This window comes from Hylobates moloch, unplaced genomic scaffold, assembly GCF_009828535.3.
Source record: "Hylobates moloch isolate HMO894 unplaced genomic scaffold, HMol_V3 SCAFFOLD_7, whole genome shotgun sequence".
Lineage (NCBI taxonomy): Eukaryota > Metazoa > Chordata > Mammalia > Primates > Hylobatidae > Hylobates > Hylobates moloch.
This window is the reverse complement of record NW_026652282.1, coordinates 120135261-120154004: the sequence shown is the minus strand read 5'-3', so window position 1 is coordinate 120154004 and position 18744 is coordinate 120135261. Positions and strand designations below refer to the sequence as shown.

The 18744-nt window shown below is 42.8% G+C and overlaps 1 protein-coding gene across 5 annotated transcripts in view; it reads left to right on the top strand.

Annotated features, from left to right (window-relative positions):
* Positions 1-18744, top strand: part of ATP11C (ATPase phospholipid transporting 11C) — a 207566-nt gene continuing 188822 nt past the window's right edge. For 3 of the 5 annotated variants that reach the window (XM_058441670.1, XM_058441668.1, XM_058441671.1), the window contains exons 1-2: positions 26-39; positions 967-1038. In XM_058441670.1, the coding sequence (XP_058297653.1) occupies positions 1012-1038 (27 nt within the window). In that variant the 5' untranslated portion in view covers positions 26-39; positions 967-1011. Of the gene's footprint in view, positions 1039-18744 lie in introns of all 5 variants that reach the window. The other 2 variants (XM_032757742.2, XM_058441669.1) reach the window with 1 other exon arrangement.

The following is an 18744-nucleotide window of genomic DNA, read 5'->3' as shown; positions in this document are numbered from 1 at the left end:
GACACAAAGCCTGACTTTACAACCTCAGAGAAAGTGGAAGTAAGAAGGCTTAGGTGGGCAGGCAGGACGAGAGAAAGACCGAGAGGAGGGAAAGCCGCGTAGGTGGGAGTACAGCGGAGCGAGGGTCGAGGGGGAACCCTCGTCCGTGCAGATGAGGAGGGTGGGCTTTCAGAACTAGTCCCCCCTCGCACCCCGCCCCGCCCCTCCCGCGCTGGGGTCCCCACGGTGTCCTGCCTCAGAGCCCGGCTCCACCACGCCCGGAAGGGGGAGCCTGGCCGTCGGCTGGCTCAGGGCGGGCCGGTTGGCTGTACCCAGGCTCCCTAGCCCGAGTGCGGGACGAGAGCGCGGGGCGGCGCGGCAGCCGCGGACCGAGGAGGGGCTGCGAGCTAAACGGCGCGGCGCGGCGCGCGCGGCACGGCGGACGAGTTAGGGCCGGGGCAAGGGAGGCTGTGGCTCCCGACAGAGACAGGGGAGTAGTGTCGGGCTGAGGCGCGGAGTGCCTCGGGAGGGTTCCCCGTGCCCCGAGGGGGGCGGCCGCGGAGTCCAGCGAGGAGGCGGGCGGTGGTGCCGCGTCGGGGAAGCGTGCATCCCGCGGGGTGCCGAGCCCGGCGCTGGCGGAGAGACGGGGGCGCCCCCTCCCCACAGGAGGAGCCTCGCGCTCCTCCGCCATCCTTCCCCAGCGCGGCGGGCTCGCCTTCTCAGTGGGTGCTGCGGGAGCTGCCGGCCGGCGGTGCCGGGGCCAGATAAGGGCGATCCGCGGGGCCGCCGCCCCCGGGTCAGGCAGGCTGGGGGCGGGCCGCGAGTGAGGCGGGGCGTTGGCTAGGCTGCGGGCGGCTGGGGGGCGGGGGAGCGCGGAGAGCCGAGGAGGGGCAGGCGGCGAGCGGGTGGCCCGGCCGCCCGCCTCGCTGCTCCGCTTGGCGCCGCCAGCCAACGCCGCAGTGTGTTTTGTGGACGGCGCCTTCCCAGACAGCCCGGTAGAGCCCAGCTCAGCGCCCGGCAGCCTTCGACGCGATGTTCCGCCGGAGCTTGAATCGTTTTGTAAGTACACTCGCTGCGGCTCCGCGCGTGCCGGTTTGCTTGCTCGCCAGCCTCTCGCCGGGTCCCTCAACAATTTTCTGAGGGGGCAGTTACATCTCTGTGAGACACCACCACCCCTCTTCTTCCTTTTCACCGAAACACGGTGCCCAGGCGGCCGGGGAGGGGAGGCAGGTAGGGCTCTCGGGGTATCCCACCCTCGCCCCCAGGACAATTCGACCAGGGCTTCCCGGAGCTGTTACAAACTCTGCCTGAAACTGGGGGCCGCCTTCCGGCTGGGTGGTGGGGGAGACTCGTGGGGGGACGGACCCGGGGACCCCTCAGTTTGCCAATTAGTCGAAGATGGCGTTTTATTCTCAGGGAGGTTGCTTTCTTTTGTTTCCTCTGCCACGAGCACATGGAGGTAAACCTAGACCTGTCACCGTGGCCCAAAAGAAGAGCTGGGGGCTGAGGGAGCCGGAGGCTAGGGCAAGACTCAGCCTTGCCTAGGGCTCAGCCAGCGGGCACCTGCTGACCGGAGGCCGGGCAAACTTTGGAGACCCAGCCTACAAAGCTCACCTTTAGGGTGTTTGAAAGGCGAGCGTGATTGTCAGGGTGGGCCGGGTGGATGTGCAGCGGCGAGGAGGCTGCGCCGGCACTGCCCGTGCTGCCGGTCGCTGGTCTGAAGCCTCGCGGAGGACTGAGCACTCCAGACCTTGAACCCATGGGAGAAGGCGGGCTGTGACTGGACTCCTCCGTCCACGTTTACCCCTTCCAAATCCCCAGAAAAGAGAATTTCATTTTCATGGGAGTTTGCCATAGGGAAAATCGCTTTCTGGCTACTGACTTTTTTGAGTAACCTGTTTACTCCTAGAGGGTACATTAGGAATGGAGCAAAACAGGACCATTTACGTTCTGTGCTGCTATTTGTAGCAACTTCCTTAATTGCAAGAGGAGGTGGCGGGAATAGGATTTTATTTCTGCCAATGATGTGAGAGAAAGGGTTCATCTGCAAATTTTGATTTTTCTGTAGTTAGGAAAAAGGGTTGAATGCTGAGTGCTTTCCTCTACCTGCCTTAAAATACATCTTTTGAGAACATGTCGATTTGGTTTTATTCATGTAATTATTCCTAACGAAAGCGTTGCTAACATTTTTCATACATCGGATATATTTGCTCTCATTTTTCCTTCATTTGAAACTTTCACAAATGTACACTGGCTAAAAGTAATACTTGTACATCCCTTTTTAGAATAGTGCTATGTTAATGGTTTTCTAAATGTTGACCTCATCCAGAAACATGCAGTATGAAATTGGAACAGATTATTACCTGTGGCATAGAGCAGTAGAGGTTGTACATATCAATCATCTTGAAATCCGTAGGTGATGGCTTGTACTGATAGCTTTGCTGAAGCAAGTGACTAAAATTGGTTTCTCACATTTAGCCTGAGAATGCAAACGGGTATTGTTCTTAATAGCTCTGTTTCACATAGATTCTTGTGATCTTGGAGTGTTGTGTGGGGGTGACAAAAAGGGAAAGGTGGCAATGAAAGCTAATTGTATTTAGGAAAAGGATCATCTTTTCACATGGCACTCTTATGGTGGAAAACAACTGGGCTCTGAATCATAATAAAATCATTAAACTTAAGTTGTTGAAATCTTTTTTTTTAAGGATTTGAACATTTGAAACCGAACAACTCAAGTATTGGTCTAAAAGCCCATTTGCTTCCCTTTTGCGAAAAGTGATCTGCATCGTATCAGAGTCTAGTAATTAAGCAGTGCTGGCCCAGGAAGCCAGGGCATGCAGTAGAATTTGCAGCAGTTGTTGAGGTGCCAGCCTGCAGGTTTGAGGCTAGTACTTTGCATCCCCGACCAAGATCTCAGCAGAGAATCACTTTTGCTAATACTGAAATGAGCTTTGACCTTATTGTTGCAGCTGGAATGTTCAGCTGTTCATATTTTCCTGCGCAGCCATGACTGTGGTAAGTATCGGGAATTTGTACCAGTGCAGTAAGCTGGAAGGTTCTTAGGAGTTGTTTCTGAGCCCTAGGCCCAGGGCAAGGAATTAATCTGCATACCGTTGGACTGAATGTGAAAATTACTATCAAATACTCATTGCTAAAAAACGGCTTCAGAATTTGGGGGAGGGGGGCAATTTTTCCATCACTTAGATCAATAAACCATATGCTGTTCTCATCTTTTGCCTGACAAATTCTTTGAGGGGTACTTCCATTTGAATTACTAGAAGACTAGAATTAAAGATTTGGGTGGAACTTTGAGACTTTCACAGCAGCATGGATGTAGTCAAGGTTGTGAGTTGTCTTATGGTTGTTTTAATATTTTAGAAATAGAGCTATGAATTCCTTTCAAAATGAGTTGTGTTTTTTTAGTGTACCTGTACGTGTCTGAAACTGGTTTTGATTGTGAAATAAATTACAGTGGTGTTGATTGTAGTTGTTGGTTATTGAAAACTAGACTACATATTAGAGAAGTGCTTCCTTTATATTTTAAACCTGAAGTGGAAGAATCCCTTAGGATTCTTACAAGCATCATCTTCTATAGCTCAGTTGTGTTTGCTGAATCATTTTTGAAATGCCATTTATTTTTCGAGTTCTCCAATTTCAAGCTAAAAGAAAATAGTGATTCATTGTATTTTTTAAATACATGGTCTTGACTTCTTTGCCATTAATAACTGTGTTCCTTTCTTTCTGATGAATTATGACTTTCCTTTTGACAGTTTTGAGGTGGAAAGAAATTGGTAGATTTGGTGTATAGCATTTTAGGGTTGAGGCATGTAGAGGGTGTTCTAAAGGATTTAAGAGTTGGATGTCTCTGAGTGCAATAAAAGCACCACCTGTTCTCAAGTCAACATCTCCATAAATACAGTAAATAAGTAATAATAGCTCTGTCTGTACAATTTATTTTCTTCAAAGGCATATTTAATCAAAAGTCTGGACTAGTTGAGATTTAAGGGTCATGGACTTTTATGTTATCCTGTCTTGTTTTATTCTTAATGCAATTCCTAGTGACTATAGTAACATGGTCTCTTGGGTATTTAAAGATGTATTGAAAGTCTAAAAACAATTCCCCCCTCTTTTTGGCTTATTAAATTATTTTATACTAAAGATTCAAAATAAGAGATTTCTTGATAAAGTAGGTTGGGGACTTGGTCAAGAGGATGCTGTCAGTTTAGCTTGTCAGAGAGTGATAGTTAACAGGTATGCATTTCTAGACCTTTGATACATGAAAGCTTAATTGTGAGTGTGAAATACTGGAGTACATTTAAATCTCTGATTCTAGAAGCCCTTAAACTGCTTTGGTTTCATAAAGCATGTAGCATATAATCATATCACACAGAAAATGCCCAGGACTAGAAAGAAATTAGACTGCATAAGGAAGAATGGAAATTTAAAATAAGACTAAAAAATACAAAATAAGAATTAATGAAATAGATAGCTAATTTATTGCTTTGAGTCCAAGGCAAGGCTAGTCTAATGAAGCAATATATGGAAGCAATTAAGAAAATAGTTCAGGTAATTGCTTCTTTTTTTTTCCCCAGGAGCAAGAAGGTTTTTAGTTTCCCCTTTAAATCATCAGAGTAATTAAACATTTTTTTTTTCTGTTTCACTTTACTAATAACCCTGGCCTGACATTGACGAGCGGGAAAATATTGATTTTATTTTACTGTGTTTAGAAATATATCTGTATGTATGTATTGCAATATTTTTACATTTGCACAACTATTACAAATGGTCTGTGTATCTTGGCTCCCTCATGGCTGTTCACAAAGGTCTAGGTTTAGCAGTTGAACTTGACCATACTTAAAAGTAACTTTTTTTTTTTTTTTATCATATTGTGTTATAATTGCCTTTTAGCTTGTATGGCTCCCTAGACTAGTCTTTCTCAACATGGAGAGAATTGGCACTGATGCCCTAGGACATGCCTTGTTAGTAATAAATTAACATTTTCCTGTGCAGCTGGAGTTAAGGAACCCTAATTGAGAAAGGCTGTCCTAGACAGGGACAGTTCACAGTGTGTTCTTTGCTCCTAGCACAGTGCCTGGTCCCTAGTAGGTGTTCAGTAAAATATTTTTTGAAAGAACAACTTTTGTATGTATCCCATAAATAATAACCTTTACTTATAAATAGTGATTATTGTAAACCCGCTCATATGCAGAATGAGTGAAGAATGAGTTCTTGTTAATTGGAGTATACCGTATACATTACTAGTATTCTAAGAATTAGAATAAATACATCTAATGCCGAAAGCTATACTGACCATAGTATAATCTTTCTTTTTTTCCTTTTGAGATTTATTATGGGAATTGGATCATGCAATTATAGAGGCCGAGAAGTCCCAGAATCTGCCATCTGCATGAGCCCGGCCACAAAATATCCCCTTCTTTTATTTATTTTTATTATTATTTTTTTGAGACAGAGTCTTACTGTTGTCATCCAGGCTGGAGTGCAATGGCACGATCTCGGCTCACTGCAACCTCCGCCTCCCAGGTTCAAGTGATTTTCCTGCCTCAGCCCCCCTAGTAGCTGGGATTACAGGCGCCTGCCACCACACCTGGCTAATTTTTTGTATTTTTTAGTAGAAACGGGGTTTCACCATGTTGGCCAGGCTAGTCTCGAGCTCTTGACCTCAGGCGATTTCCCCACCTCGGCCTCCCAAAGTGCTGGAATTACAGGCAAGAGCCAGCATGTCCGGCCTCTTTCTTAGATGATTAAGGCATTGTATGGTTTTGCAGAGCAATTATTTCATTCAGCAAATATTCACTGAGCACCTACTATGTGCTGGGCACTGTAGTCAATCCTGGGGGCGTAGATGAGCAAGACAGACAAGGTTCCTGTCTTGAGCTGTAATTATCATTACATACACAACTATAGATATAGAGGGCATGGTAACTGCATTGCATCGAATACATTTGTGACATACCATGAAATTTGATCTTTATGAATAAGTTACTATTACATATTTGTCATTTTTCTTTCTACCAAAAATAGATTGTACAATATCAGTTATTTTCTGGTTGTTTGGATGTCAGTTAAAAAGGAGTTTCTTGCATTTGTCTCCTTTCATCTGACCTATGCATGGCAAACTGCTCTTTTGCAAATAGATGCTAGGCTGACCCTGCGCCAGGTGGGAAACTTATTTAGAAATGAACCACTATAACTTGAAATAAATCTTTACACAAGTGAAAGCAGGTTTTGTCTTTTTTCCTGATCTACCTTTTACTGACTAAGCAACATAAAACTCGGAATATGTCCTGAATACTTTCTATAAGTGTTTACTCTTTGTTCCTTTTGTTTATGCTTATTACTAATAATTCAGCCATTTAGTGAGTAATATTGAGTGCCTATATACCAGGTAGTTTCCAGTGTTCCTAATTAACTTTTAGTTGAATTGAGATTTGGGCAGGTGAAGCTGGCCATTTTTATATTGATGCAACTGTCCAAAAGAGCTTGTTTTCTCAAAAAAGCTGCCAGTTTACCACCTGCTGAGCAGTGGGTTCTAGGAGGTAAAGGATGGCCAGTGGACCCTGAAAGAACCGTAACTAACCTCGCTGTGTCTGCATGATATGCGAAGAACTAGCCCACTGAGTGAAATCAAATACTGGTTTGTTGAGTGATGGAAAAAATCATCAAGGCTCATTGCTTGTCTAACATGGTTGTTCAGTTCTCTCAAAGAGGGTGAATGCATGGGATACAAAAAAATATACTATCTTTTTCTTCAAGGTGGTGGAATTTCCTGTACATCTGTAGTGCTTTATACAGATGAACCTTTTACATCTGGAACCCTTGAGACTGGGAGAGTTTTTCTGGTTAGGTGGAGGGAGGTTCTGGGCTTCCACAAGTGAATTAGGTGCTGGCTCTTGAGTTTATTTCCTTTCACTTAACATTTACCTTCTTGGCCTGGTATAAGGGTAGATTAGCGGTGATTGTAAAACAAACATATTGGCACAACTGCAGCATATGTTAACGCTGCTGCAGCTTAATGATGAATGAGTGTTCAGCACTGCAGATATGGGCACAGGATGCCCTATGCCCGCACATTGGCAGACAGCCCCTCAATTATTGCAGTGTATGGACGGATTACTGGTTTGGCTGACTTCTTGATAATAGAAGATGTGATTTATAAATGATAATGGACCGTGGATTTCCAGATTTAGAAGGTTAACCTGTATTTGTGAAGTAGAAATCATTGATTTCTTGTGCCATATGTATTTAATGAAATATGGGAGGATTGGTGATGTTGGTGATATTGCTGTTCAAGCAGATATCATCATTTGTTTTTTAGGCGTCTCTATTATATGTTGTCATAAAGTATTAATGTGGCAATGTTTTCCTAGTCCCTTTCTCTTTACCAAGGTATTGGAAAAATCAGAAGTGTTCTTGAAAATGATCTTGCAGTTAGCACAGCATCAGGTAAACAGTAGATGTTCAATTAATACTTGTTTGTTTTGAGCTGAATTGGTAACACAATCTGAGTCAGTAATAACAGATGACAAATGATCAGTTTAGGAAGCAGCCACCAAGAAGCTTATGCATTTCAGACTGGGCTACAAAATTAGCCAGGAGTGGTAGCGCAGGCCTGTAATCCCAGCTACTTGAGAGGCTGAGGCGGGAGAATCGCTTGAACCTGGGAGGCAGAGGTTGCACTGAGCCGAGATCGTGCCATTGTACTCCAGCCTGGGCAACAAGAGCAAAACTCCATCTCAAATAATAATAATCCTGTATGCTTACTATAAATACAGATTCCTGGGCCTTGAACTTACTGAATCCAAGTCTTGGGTGATAGACCCCAAGAAACTGTGTTTTTAACAAGCATTCCAAGTGGTTCTTAGGTTCACTAAAATTTGAGAACAGCCATATATAATATAGTAAACACGGAAATATTTATTTTCTGGGCTCACACTCTGTTCACCTTTTTGAACTTCAGTTTCTTCATCGATAGAATGGGAATAATAATACCTATTTCACAAGACTGTTGAAAAAAATGTTTGGTAGACTATTCAACACTATACCAATTGTGACAGAGGTCCTCAAAACTGGCCTAGGTTTGTTGATTCACTGGCAGAACTCAGTACATAGACACGCTTGGGGATGTGATTTGTTATAGCAAAAGGATACAGAGCAAAGTCAGTAACGGAAAAAGGCTCATTGGGGCCAAGTCTGGAGGAAACCATGTGCAAGCTTCCAGTCCTCTTTCACTGAAATCACACAGGTCATGCTTAATTCCTCTAGCAAACGAGTTTTGACAACTTGTGTGAAATGTCTACTAGGGAAGCTTATTAGAGATTCAGTACCCAGGGTTTTTACTGGGAGCTGGTCACACAGGCGCCCTCCACCTGGTACACAGCAAAATTCCAGACCCCAAAGAGGAAAGCAGGTATTCAGTGTTAAACCCTATTGTTTACGTAGCTTAAGCAGAGTGAGCCACTCTTATCAATCAGGGTGATGGAAACCCTCCCAAAATCCGAGTCCCCAGACACCAGCCAGGGACCAACCTTGCAAACAGGCCTTACTAAGAATAGCAGTGTCAGGCCTGCTATGTTAACTCTTTCCATCACGCAAATACTGTGAAACACTGGTATTTTTTCAGTGAAAGGAAATGACTTGTCCAAGATCATTAAGCTAATCAGCAGTACAGCTGAGACAGACTCCCAGCAATCACATCTTTTCATTGCTGCCCATAGCCATGCTTCTAGATTATGGGTCATTCCTTTTCATACTGTCATTGAAAGCACTTACTGTTTGTCACTTGAAGCAGAAGAGCAGCCTGCCGGTGGTAAATTGATGCACCCAGTGGGGGAGCCAGGAAGTATTGATGTTTCTGCCAGTTTAGCGTCAACACTTGCTGGTTTCCTCTCTGGAGCATCGCCAAGTTCGTGGATTTTCATTTTTCCTGACTTTTGGACTTTTGTTACTGCTCCCATTCATTTGCTCATAGTCCTAACACTCATTTCATCATCGCTTCATCCCATTCTATACCTTTTGGGTAACACAATTTCCAAACAGTGGGAATACTGCAGTATTTTGTCAAAGAAGACTATATAGGAAAAAAAACAAAACAAAACACCAAAAGAAAAAAAAATTTCTGAGCAATGAATTTTATGGCAATATTTACAAATATTGGTTTATATCCTGGATTGTCTTTTGAGTTTTATAGTCATGGAAAACTCTAGGGATATCTCTGGTTATTTGGGGTTTCAACCATTTTTACTGTTATAAAGGAAAATTAACAAATTTTTTTATGATTGGAGCAAGGAATGAGGAAATCATACTGGATTGTGCAGTAATCCCACATATCGACAGGGAGTAGAAGCCAGGAGGGAATTGCCACAAGTAAGTAACAGCTGGGTAGAGCAGATTATGTAAGCTACACCTGTTGTGTAAGCAGTGGGGACGTTCTTTAAGCTTCACAATTAATGTATTTTGCAGTAATGTGGATTAAGGGATCTATAGTATAGTGCACAATTTACTCTGGCTTCTTTTCTGAAAACATTCATGTGAATCACAGCTTTCTTGGAACACTCATTCCCTATTTGGTGCTGTAGAGGTGTGTAAGGTACAACCCTGCTCACCAGTAGCCTGCAGTTTGGTAGAAGAGAGAGAAGACCAGCACACAGGACCATCCTCCACACAAGGCCAGTAGGTCACCAGAGCCATCCTTTTGAAGGACATACACAGTAAGTGCAGTAGGCATTCAGAAGGAGGCACTGGCTCTCTGGCTTTATTTCTTGGGGAGAGCTTTCTGGAGGAAGTAGCCTGTCAACTGGGCCTTTGGGGACCCAAAGGGCTGAAGGTTCTGAGATTTTAGGGATGGGCAGTCTCATTACAGGAGGAGGCAATTACCTGAGCAATGGTGCAGGGTCACTGTTTGCACTTAAAGCATGGGAACCAGTCAATTTAGAGAGCATACATGCCAACCCCAAATGAGTTTGAGCTGTTATAAAAAAGTATAACAGGTGGGGCACAACAGAGATGGCACCACTGCACTCACCTGGTTAAGACAGACTCTGCCTCAAAAAAAAAAAAAAAAAAAAAAAAAATATAACACAACAGAAATTTATTTCTCACAATCCTGGAACTTGGAATCCCAAGATCAGGATGCCAGCATGGTTGGGTACTAGTGAGGGGGCTTCACGTTGCAGACTGGTGACTTATTGTATCTTCACATGGCAGAAAAAGAGTGAAATGAGCTCTCTAGGGCACTGATCCCATTTATGAGGGTTCCACCTTCATGGCCTAATCACCTGTCAGATGCCTCACCTCCTAGTACTGTCACCTTGGGAGTTAGGATTTCCACATAAGAATTTTAGGGGAACACAAACATCCTGTCCATGACACAGCAGAAAGACCAAAACCTTGATCTTCAATGCCTTACGTTTGCTGTAGTAATTTTGATTTTAAAAAAGGAGATGCTAAAAACAGGTGTCAGGTGGCTTTAGGTCTCCACAACAATAGCTATAGGAATATTCCCATACATAGATGCTCTTTTCTGAAACCTATGACTCCAGTAAATTTATGTCATTATATATATATATATATATATATATATATACTGTTGCCCAGGCTGGAGTGCAGTGGCACAATCTCGGCTCACTGCAACCTCCGCCTCCCGGGTTCAAGTGATTCTCCTGCCTCAGCCTCCTGAGTAGCTGAGACTACAGGCGTGTGCCACCACACCTGGCTAATTTTTGTATTTTTAGGAGAGACAGGGTTTCACCGTGTTGGCCAGGCTGGTCTTGAACTCCTGACCTCAAGTAATCCACCTGACTCAGCCTCCTAAAGTGCTGGGATTACTGGCGTGAGCTGCCGTGCCCAGCCTGATTTGGTGCAGGGACAGTAAGGCAGAGACCAGGATGAAATATATATTTGGGGTAATATATCATGACACTACTTCATATATTATTATAGGACTGCTTACTTAGTTACCCTGCTTAAATTATGGGTACACATTTCTGGTAACTTTTACTACACATGGGAGACAGGATGGCAGTTCATTTTCTTGAGTACTAGTGGTCATTTATTTAAAAAGCTGGAGATTAGGCCTTTTTTCAGGAGCACATTCCTTACCAACACATTTCTAGTTCACTGCTATTAGATAAGAAGGCTTTTGATAGACTTTCAGATCTGACTGCATCATTCAGACTTACCAGAACATGAATTGCATCTCATTCCTCTGTATTATTAGTCTGTTTTCATACTGCTTTAAAGAACTGCCTGAGATTGGGTAATTTATAAAGGAAAGAGGTTTAATGGACTCACAGTTCCACATGGCTGGGGAGGCCTCAGGAAACTTCCAATCATGGCAGAAGGCAATTAGGAAGCAAGACACCTTCTTCACAAAGTGTCAGGAAGGAGAAGTGCCGAGTGAAGGGGAAAGAGCCCCTTATGAAACCGTCAGATCTCGTGAGACTCACTCACTATCACGAGAACATGGGGAAAACCACCCCCATGATTCAGTTGCCTCCACCTGGTCGTTCCCTTGACAGGTGGGTATTATGGGGATTATAATTCAAGATGAGATTTGGGCGGGGACACATATCACCCTCATAACCAGTTCATCACGACACCATGCTCAGTCAGTGCCACTTTATCATGACTGCCATCCTCGTCTGAGTCATTAGCATCTCTCCACTTTCGTATTTGTTCCTCCTCCAGTTTTCCCCTGTTCAGTAAATGGCACCATCCCCCACCTAGTAGCTCAAGCTAAAAACCTAGCAGTCATACTTAATACTAACCTTTCCCTTCATCACATTTGTCAGAGAATCCAATAGGTTCTATTTCTGAAAATGCTGTCACATCCATTCACCTTTCTTCATGCCCACACCTACCACCATTCAAGTTCAAGCTACTGCTGTCATTTACCTGGACCTTTGCAATCGATTATTTTATTATCCACTTTTGCCCTCTCCTATCTGTCTTCCACACAGCTCCAGGGGGATCTTTTACAAACGCACACCAGGAGCACTTCATTGACTTTCCACTGATTTCTGGTTAAATACTTTGCTGGTATTGCTCTCTTTCACTTTTTTTCATTCACTTTTAAAAACTGAGATAATTCACATAACATAAAATTCACCACTTTAAAGTATACACTTAAGTGGATTTAAATTTCCTATGCTGTGTAACTATCACAGCTATCTAATTCCAGCACATTTCCACTACCTCAAAAAGAAACCCTATCCATTAGCTCTTAGTCTCAGTCCTCTACCCTTCAGCCCTTGGCAACCATCCATCTACTTTCTTATCTCTGGATTGCCAGTGGAATCATACAATATGTGTTCCTTTGTGACTGAATTCTTTGGTTTAGCATAGTAATATTTTCAAGATTTGTTCATGTTGTAGCATGTATCAGTATCAGTACTTCATTCTTTTTTTTTTTTTTTTTTTGAGGTGGAGTCTCTGTCACCCAGGCTGGAGCGCAGTGGTATGATCTCGGCTCACTGCAACCTATGCCTCCTGGGTTCAAGCGATTCTCATGCCTCAACCTCCAAAGTAGCTTGGACTACAGGCACGCACCACCACACTCGACTAATTTTTGTATTTTTAGTAGAGACGGGGTTTTGCTATGTTGGCTAGGCTGGTCTTGAACTGACCTCAGGTCATCCGCCCAGCTCGGCCTCCCAAAGTGCTGGGATTATAGGCGTGAGCCACGGCGCCGGGACTCATTCCTTTTGAAGGCAGAGAATACTCCGTTTTATGGAGAGAGCACATTTTATTTATGTTATTCAGCTGATGGACATTTGGGTTGTTCGCACTTTTTGACTCTTGTGAGAAATGCTTCTTTGAACATTTTTGTCCTTTATTTTTTATTTTTTTATTGAGACAGAGTCTCACTCTGTCACCCAGGCTGGAGTGCAGTGGCGCCATCATGGCACATTGCAGCCTCTGCCTCCCAGGTTCAAGCAATTCTCCTGCCTCAGCCTTCTGAGTAGCTGGGACAACAGGCATGCACCACCACACCCGGCTAGTTTTGTATTTTTAGTAGATATGGGGTTTCACCATATTGGCCAGGCTTGTCTTGAACTCTTGGCCTTAGATGATCCACCCACCTTGGCCTCCCAAAGTGCTGGAATTACAGGTGTGAGCCACTGTGCATGGCACATTTTTTTGCTTTTTAAATGAATATGTTTTTACTTGAGTATATATTAGTGGAATTGCTGGGTCATATGGTAATTGTATGTTTAAACTTTTCAGGAACTACCAAACTGCTTTCTTCAGTTCTTCCTCACTTAAATAAGTAGTGTGTGTGTGTGTGTGTGTGTGTGTGTGTGTGTGTGTGTGTGTGTGTTTGAGTGCAGTGCTGCGATCTCTGCTCACTGCAACCTCCGCCTCCTGGGTTCAAGCCATTCTCCTCTCTCAGCCTCCCGAGTAGCTGGGATTACAGGTGCCTGCCACCACGCAGCTAATTTTTGTATTTTTAGTAGAGATGGGGTTTTCCTGGGATTACAGGCGAGAGCCACTACGCCCAGCCATATGTGTGTTTTTTTGAGACAGAGTCTTGCTCTGTCGCCCCGGCTGGAGTGCAGTGGTGCGATCTCGGCTCACTGCCATGTCTGCCTCCCGGGTTCAAGCTATTCTCATGCCTCAGCCTCCTGAGCAGCTGGAATTACAGGCACACGCCACCATGCCTGGCTAATTTTAAAAATATTTTTAGTAGAGACGGTTTCGCCATGTTGGCCAGGCTGGTCTTGAACTCCCAACTTCAGGTGATCCACCCTCCTCAGCCTCCCAAAGTGCTGGAATTACAGGTGTGAGCCACAGCACCTGGCCAATAACTAGTATTTTTAATTGTAAAGAAAACACATAAAACTTACCATCTTTTTTTAAAGCATAGAGTAGTGCAAATTGTATTCACATTGTATGCAACAGATCTCTAGAACTTTTTCATCTTGCAAAACTAAAACTCCATACCCATTAAACAACAGCTCCGCCACTTCATGCGGTATTTGTCTTTTTGTGACTGGCATATTTCACTTAGCATAATGTCCTCCAGGATTCTCCGTGTTGTAGCATGTGAGAGGATTTTCTTCCCTTTTTTTTTTTTGAAATGGAGTTTCGCTCTGTCACCCAGGCTGCAGTGCAGTGGAGTGGTTTCGCTCTGTTGCCCAGGCTGGAGTGAAGTGGAGTGGTCTTGGCTCACTGCAACCTCTGTCCCCACCCCCGCCCCCGCCCCCGCCCCGGGTTCAAGCAATTCTCCTGCCTCAGCCTCCCGAGTAGCTGGGATTATAGTTACCCACCACCATGCCCGGCTAATTTTTGTATTTTTAGTAGAGACAGGGTTTTGCCATGTTGGCCAGGCTGGTCTGGAACTTCTGACTTCAGGTGATCCTCCCGCCTTGGCCTCCCAAAGTGCTGGGATTACAGGCATGAGCCACGTGCCTGGCCTGATTTTCTTCGTTTTAAAGATTGGATTATATTTCATTGTGTATATATATATTTGTTTATCCATTCATGTGTAGATAGTCATTTGGATTGCTTCCACCTCTTGGCTATTGTGAATAATGCTGCTATGAACATCAGTGTGCAAATATCTCTTCGAGATTATGCTTTCAATTCTTTGGATATATACCCAGAAATGAGACTGCTGTGCATATGGTAATTCTGTGTTTAATTTTTTGAGGAACTTCTGTACTGTTTTCAACAGTGGCTACATCATTTTACATTCCCATTAAGGGTTCTGGTTTCTCCATATACTCACCAACAATTGCTATATTTTTTATAGTGACTGTCTTTTTTTTTTTTTTTTTTTTTTTTTTGAGGCAGAGCCTTGCTCTGCTGCCCAGGCTGAAGTGCAGTGGTGCGATTTCTGCTCACTGCAATCTCTGCTTCCCAGGTTCAAGTGATTCTCCTGCCTCAGCCTCCTGAGTAGCTGGAATTATAGGCGTGTACCACCATGCCCAGCTAATTTTTGTCTTTTTGGTAGAGACTGGGTTTCACCATGTTGGCCAGGCTGGTCTCGAACTCCTGACCTTATGTGATTCCCCCTGCCTCGGCCTCCCACGTGCTGGGATTACAAGTGGGAGCCACCACGCCTGACCTATAGTAGCTGTCTTAATGGGTGTGAGGTTACATCTTACTGTGATTTTGATTTGCATTTCTTGGATGATTAGTGATGTTGAGCATCATTTCCTATGTTTTTTGGCCATTTGTATGTCATCTTTTGAGAAATGTCTACTTAATTCCTTTACCCATTTTGGTTGCGGGGGCGTTGTTTCCTTTTTTGTTGTTGCTCAGTTGTAGGAATTATTTACATATTCTGGATAATATTTCCTTATGAAATATATGATTTACAAATATTTTCCCACATTCCATAGGTTGCCTTTTCATTGTGATGATTACTTACTTTGATGAACAGAAGTATTAAAATTTGATGTAGTCTCATTTGTCTGTTTATGCTTTCGTTGCCTGTGCTTTTTATGTTATATCCATGAAATAACTGTCAAATCCAAATGTCATGAGTCTTTTCCCCTCTGTTTTCTTCTAGGAGTTGCATATTTTTAAGTTTAGTTGATAGTTTATAAGTCTTACATGTAGTTCTTCAATCGATTTTGAGTTAATTTTTGTATGTAGTATAAGATAAGGGTCCAACTTCATTCTTTTGCATGTTGATGTCCAGTTTTCCTAGCACCATTTATTTGAAGACTCTCCCAGCATCATAGGACAGGGTAAGAAAAAAAGAAAAGACTCTCTTTTCCCCCACTGAGTGGTTTTGGCACTCTTGTTAAAGATCATTTGACCATGTACATGAGAGTTTACTTCTGGGATATTTATTTTTATTCTGTTCGCCTGTGTGTCTGTCTTTACGCCAGTGTCACGTGGTTTTGATTACTTTGATTACATATTGTTTTGTAATATGTTTTGAAATCAGGAGTTGCGAGACCCCCAACTTTGCTCTTTTTCAAGATTGTTTTGGCTATTTGGGGTGCCTTAAGATTCCATATGGATTTTATGGTGGATTTTTTTTTTTTTTAAATTTCTGCAAAAAACCTTCCTCATTTTTTGTGTTCCATCTGCCACAGGACCGTTGTATATACTGTATATTCCTGGTACACTTCTCTCCTGTAGTCAGTTGTCTCAACTCTTACTCATTTCTCAGAGCTCTGCTTAATCATCACTTCCCTAAGGAAGCTATTCCTGATCCTTCCCTCAGACAATGCCAGTTTCTCATGTTACTATGAACCTGTCCTTCATATTCTTTTTGTAGTCGACTTTACATTTGCATACTGTATTTGGTAACTTAATTAGTGTCTAGATTTCCTCTATATAGTATGCTCCATGAAGGTAAGACCTGTGACTATTTTTGCTCATTGCTATATCCCTAATGCTTCACTGCCTGACATAATATGTGCTCATTAAATGTTTGCTGAATAAATGAAATACGATTTCTATTTGCATTTCTAATCTTACTTCCCATTTATAATTATAGACTTGTAGTGCTTGACTGAGAGATCAAAGACTAAGTGATGTCCAGTCTTTTTTTTTTTTTTTTTTTTTTAAAGACAGAGTCTTGCTCTGTCACCCAGGCTGGAATGCAGTGGTGTGATCTCAGCTCACTGCAACCTCTGCCTCCTGGGTTCAAGCGATGCTCTTGCCTCAGCCTCCCGAGTAGCTGGGATTACAGGTTAATTTTGTATTAAAATGCAAAAATTAGCCACCACAGCTGGCTAATTTTTGTATTTTTAATAAAGATGGAGTTTCTCTGTGTTGGCCAGGCTGGTCTCAAACCCCTGACCTCAAGTGATTTACCCACCTCGGCCTCCCAAAGTGCTGGGATTACAAGCGTGAGCCACCGCGCCCGGCCCACTATGGTTTCATACACATTTACAACGTTGATTTTCTTCAGCAATTTGCTATTATATTTTCAAAGTACTTAATGTACTCCTAAAATATGTACAACTATTATATATCAATTAAAAAATACTCCAGTATAAATACCAAATGAAGTGTTTATTAATCAAATATTTTTTTTCTTTTTTTCTTTTTTCTTTTTTTTTTTTGAGATAGAATCTTGCTCTGTCACACAGGCTGGACTGGAGTGGCTCACTGTAACGTTACACTCTGCCTCCCGGGTTCAAATTATTCTCGTGCCTCAGCCTCCCGAGTAGCTAGGATTACAGACGTGCACCACCATGCCTGGCTAAATTTTGCATTTTTAGTAGAGTCGGGGTTTCACTGTGTTGACCAGGCTGGTCTGAAACTCCTGGCCTCATTTGATCCTCCTGCCTTGGCCTCCCAAAGTGCTGAGATTATAGGTGTGAGCCACTATGCCCGGTGTAATTTTTAAGTCCTTTTGATAACTTTTTGTCTATGTGTTTTTCAAATTCTTGTCTCAAAATTTGTTTTTAAACAGCTTTATTGAGGTGCAAGTACTTTTAATGTTATTATTTTTGTGAGTTTATTGCAACTTTAAGGGGTACCAGATATTCAGCAATGATAGTAGTGTCTCATTTAAGTCCTTATTGCACAAAGATGGAGCTAATCTCATTTTATGTGGGTCGAGATTTGAAATTTTTAAAAATCTTTTTCAAAATTTTACTTTCGGTGTAGGCATTTGTGTTTTGTTAGGATATCTGTGTGCAGAAATAATTAAGTCAGAGCCTTGAATTGCTGATCCATGATTTCATTGATATGTTGCAGGTTTATGGAATTGTTATAGTTATAAGTTGTTTTTCTTTGCCTTTTAATCATAATAACAGCAAAACCTAGAGTGGTAAGTTCCAGGAACTGTTTTAAGTGCTGTATAAGCATTAGTTTATTATACACATTTGGTTATTAGGATTCTCCAGAGAAACAGAACCAATAGGATATATACAAGAAGTGATTTATCATAAGGAATTGGCTCATGGGTTTATGTAGCTTGACAAGACCCAAGATCTGCAGTCCGCAAGTTGGAGACTCAGAAGAACTGATGGCGTAAGTTCCAGTCTGAAGACTGATAGGTTCAAGACTCTGGAAGAGCCACTTTTCAATTCTGAAGGCAGGAAAATGCAGGAGGAGTTATTCCTTAGTCAAGGGAAGGGGAAGGGCAGCCTTTTTGTTCTACTCAGGCCTTACACTGATTTATTTGATGAGGCCCACCCACATTATGGAGGGCAATCTGCTTTACCCAGTCTTCTGATTCAAATGTTAATCTCATCCAGAAACACCTTGGCAGACACATCTAGAATAATGCTTGGTGAAATACCTGAGCATGCTGTGGCCTAGTCAAGTTGACACATAAAATTAACTGTCACATTTAGGTCCTAGGATCATGTGAAGATGAATGAACAAATCTAAAGTGTCTATAGGTCAGGAATGGCAGACTCTACTATAAATAATTGTAGTTTGCTAGACCCCCCATCTGTAAAATAAAGGGCTTGGGCTGCTAGATGGTCTGTAAGGCTCAGTGAATCCTTGAACTATTAAAGAACCTTAGAGGCCATTTAGTAGTCCAACATCTTCATTATAGCTGGGAAAATGGACTGAGAGAGGGTAAGTGGCTTTTCCAAGATTATTCAGTGAATTGAGAATTCAGAAATACGGAATTCCAGGCTCAGTTCTATTGCCCTTGTCTTCAGTTTCCTCATCTGTGAACTGCATGGGCTCCTGGGATGATTTGTATCTAAGTTCTTTCCCAGCTTTATAATTCTGTACTATGTGTTTAGGCCTAGAGTCTAGGAGTGAGCGAATCTTTTGACTATTTTCTGTTGGGTTTTTATCTGTTTTGCTCTTTGG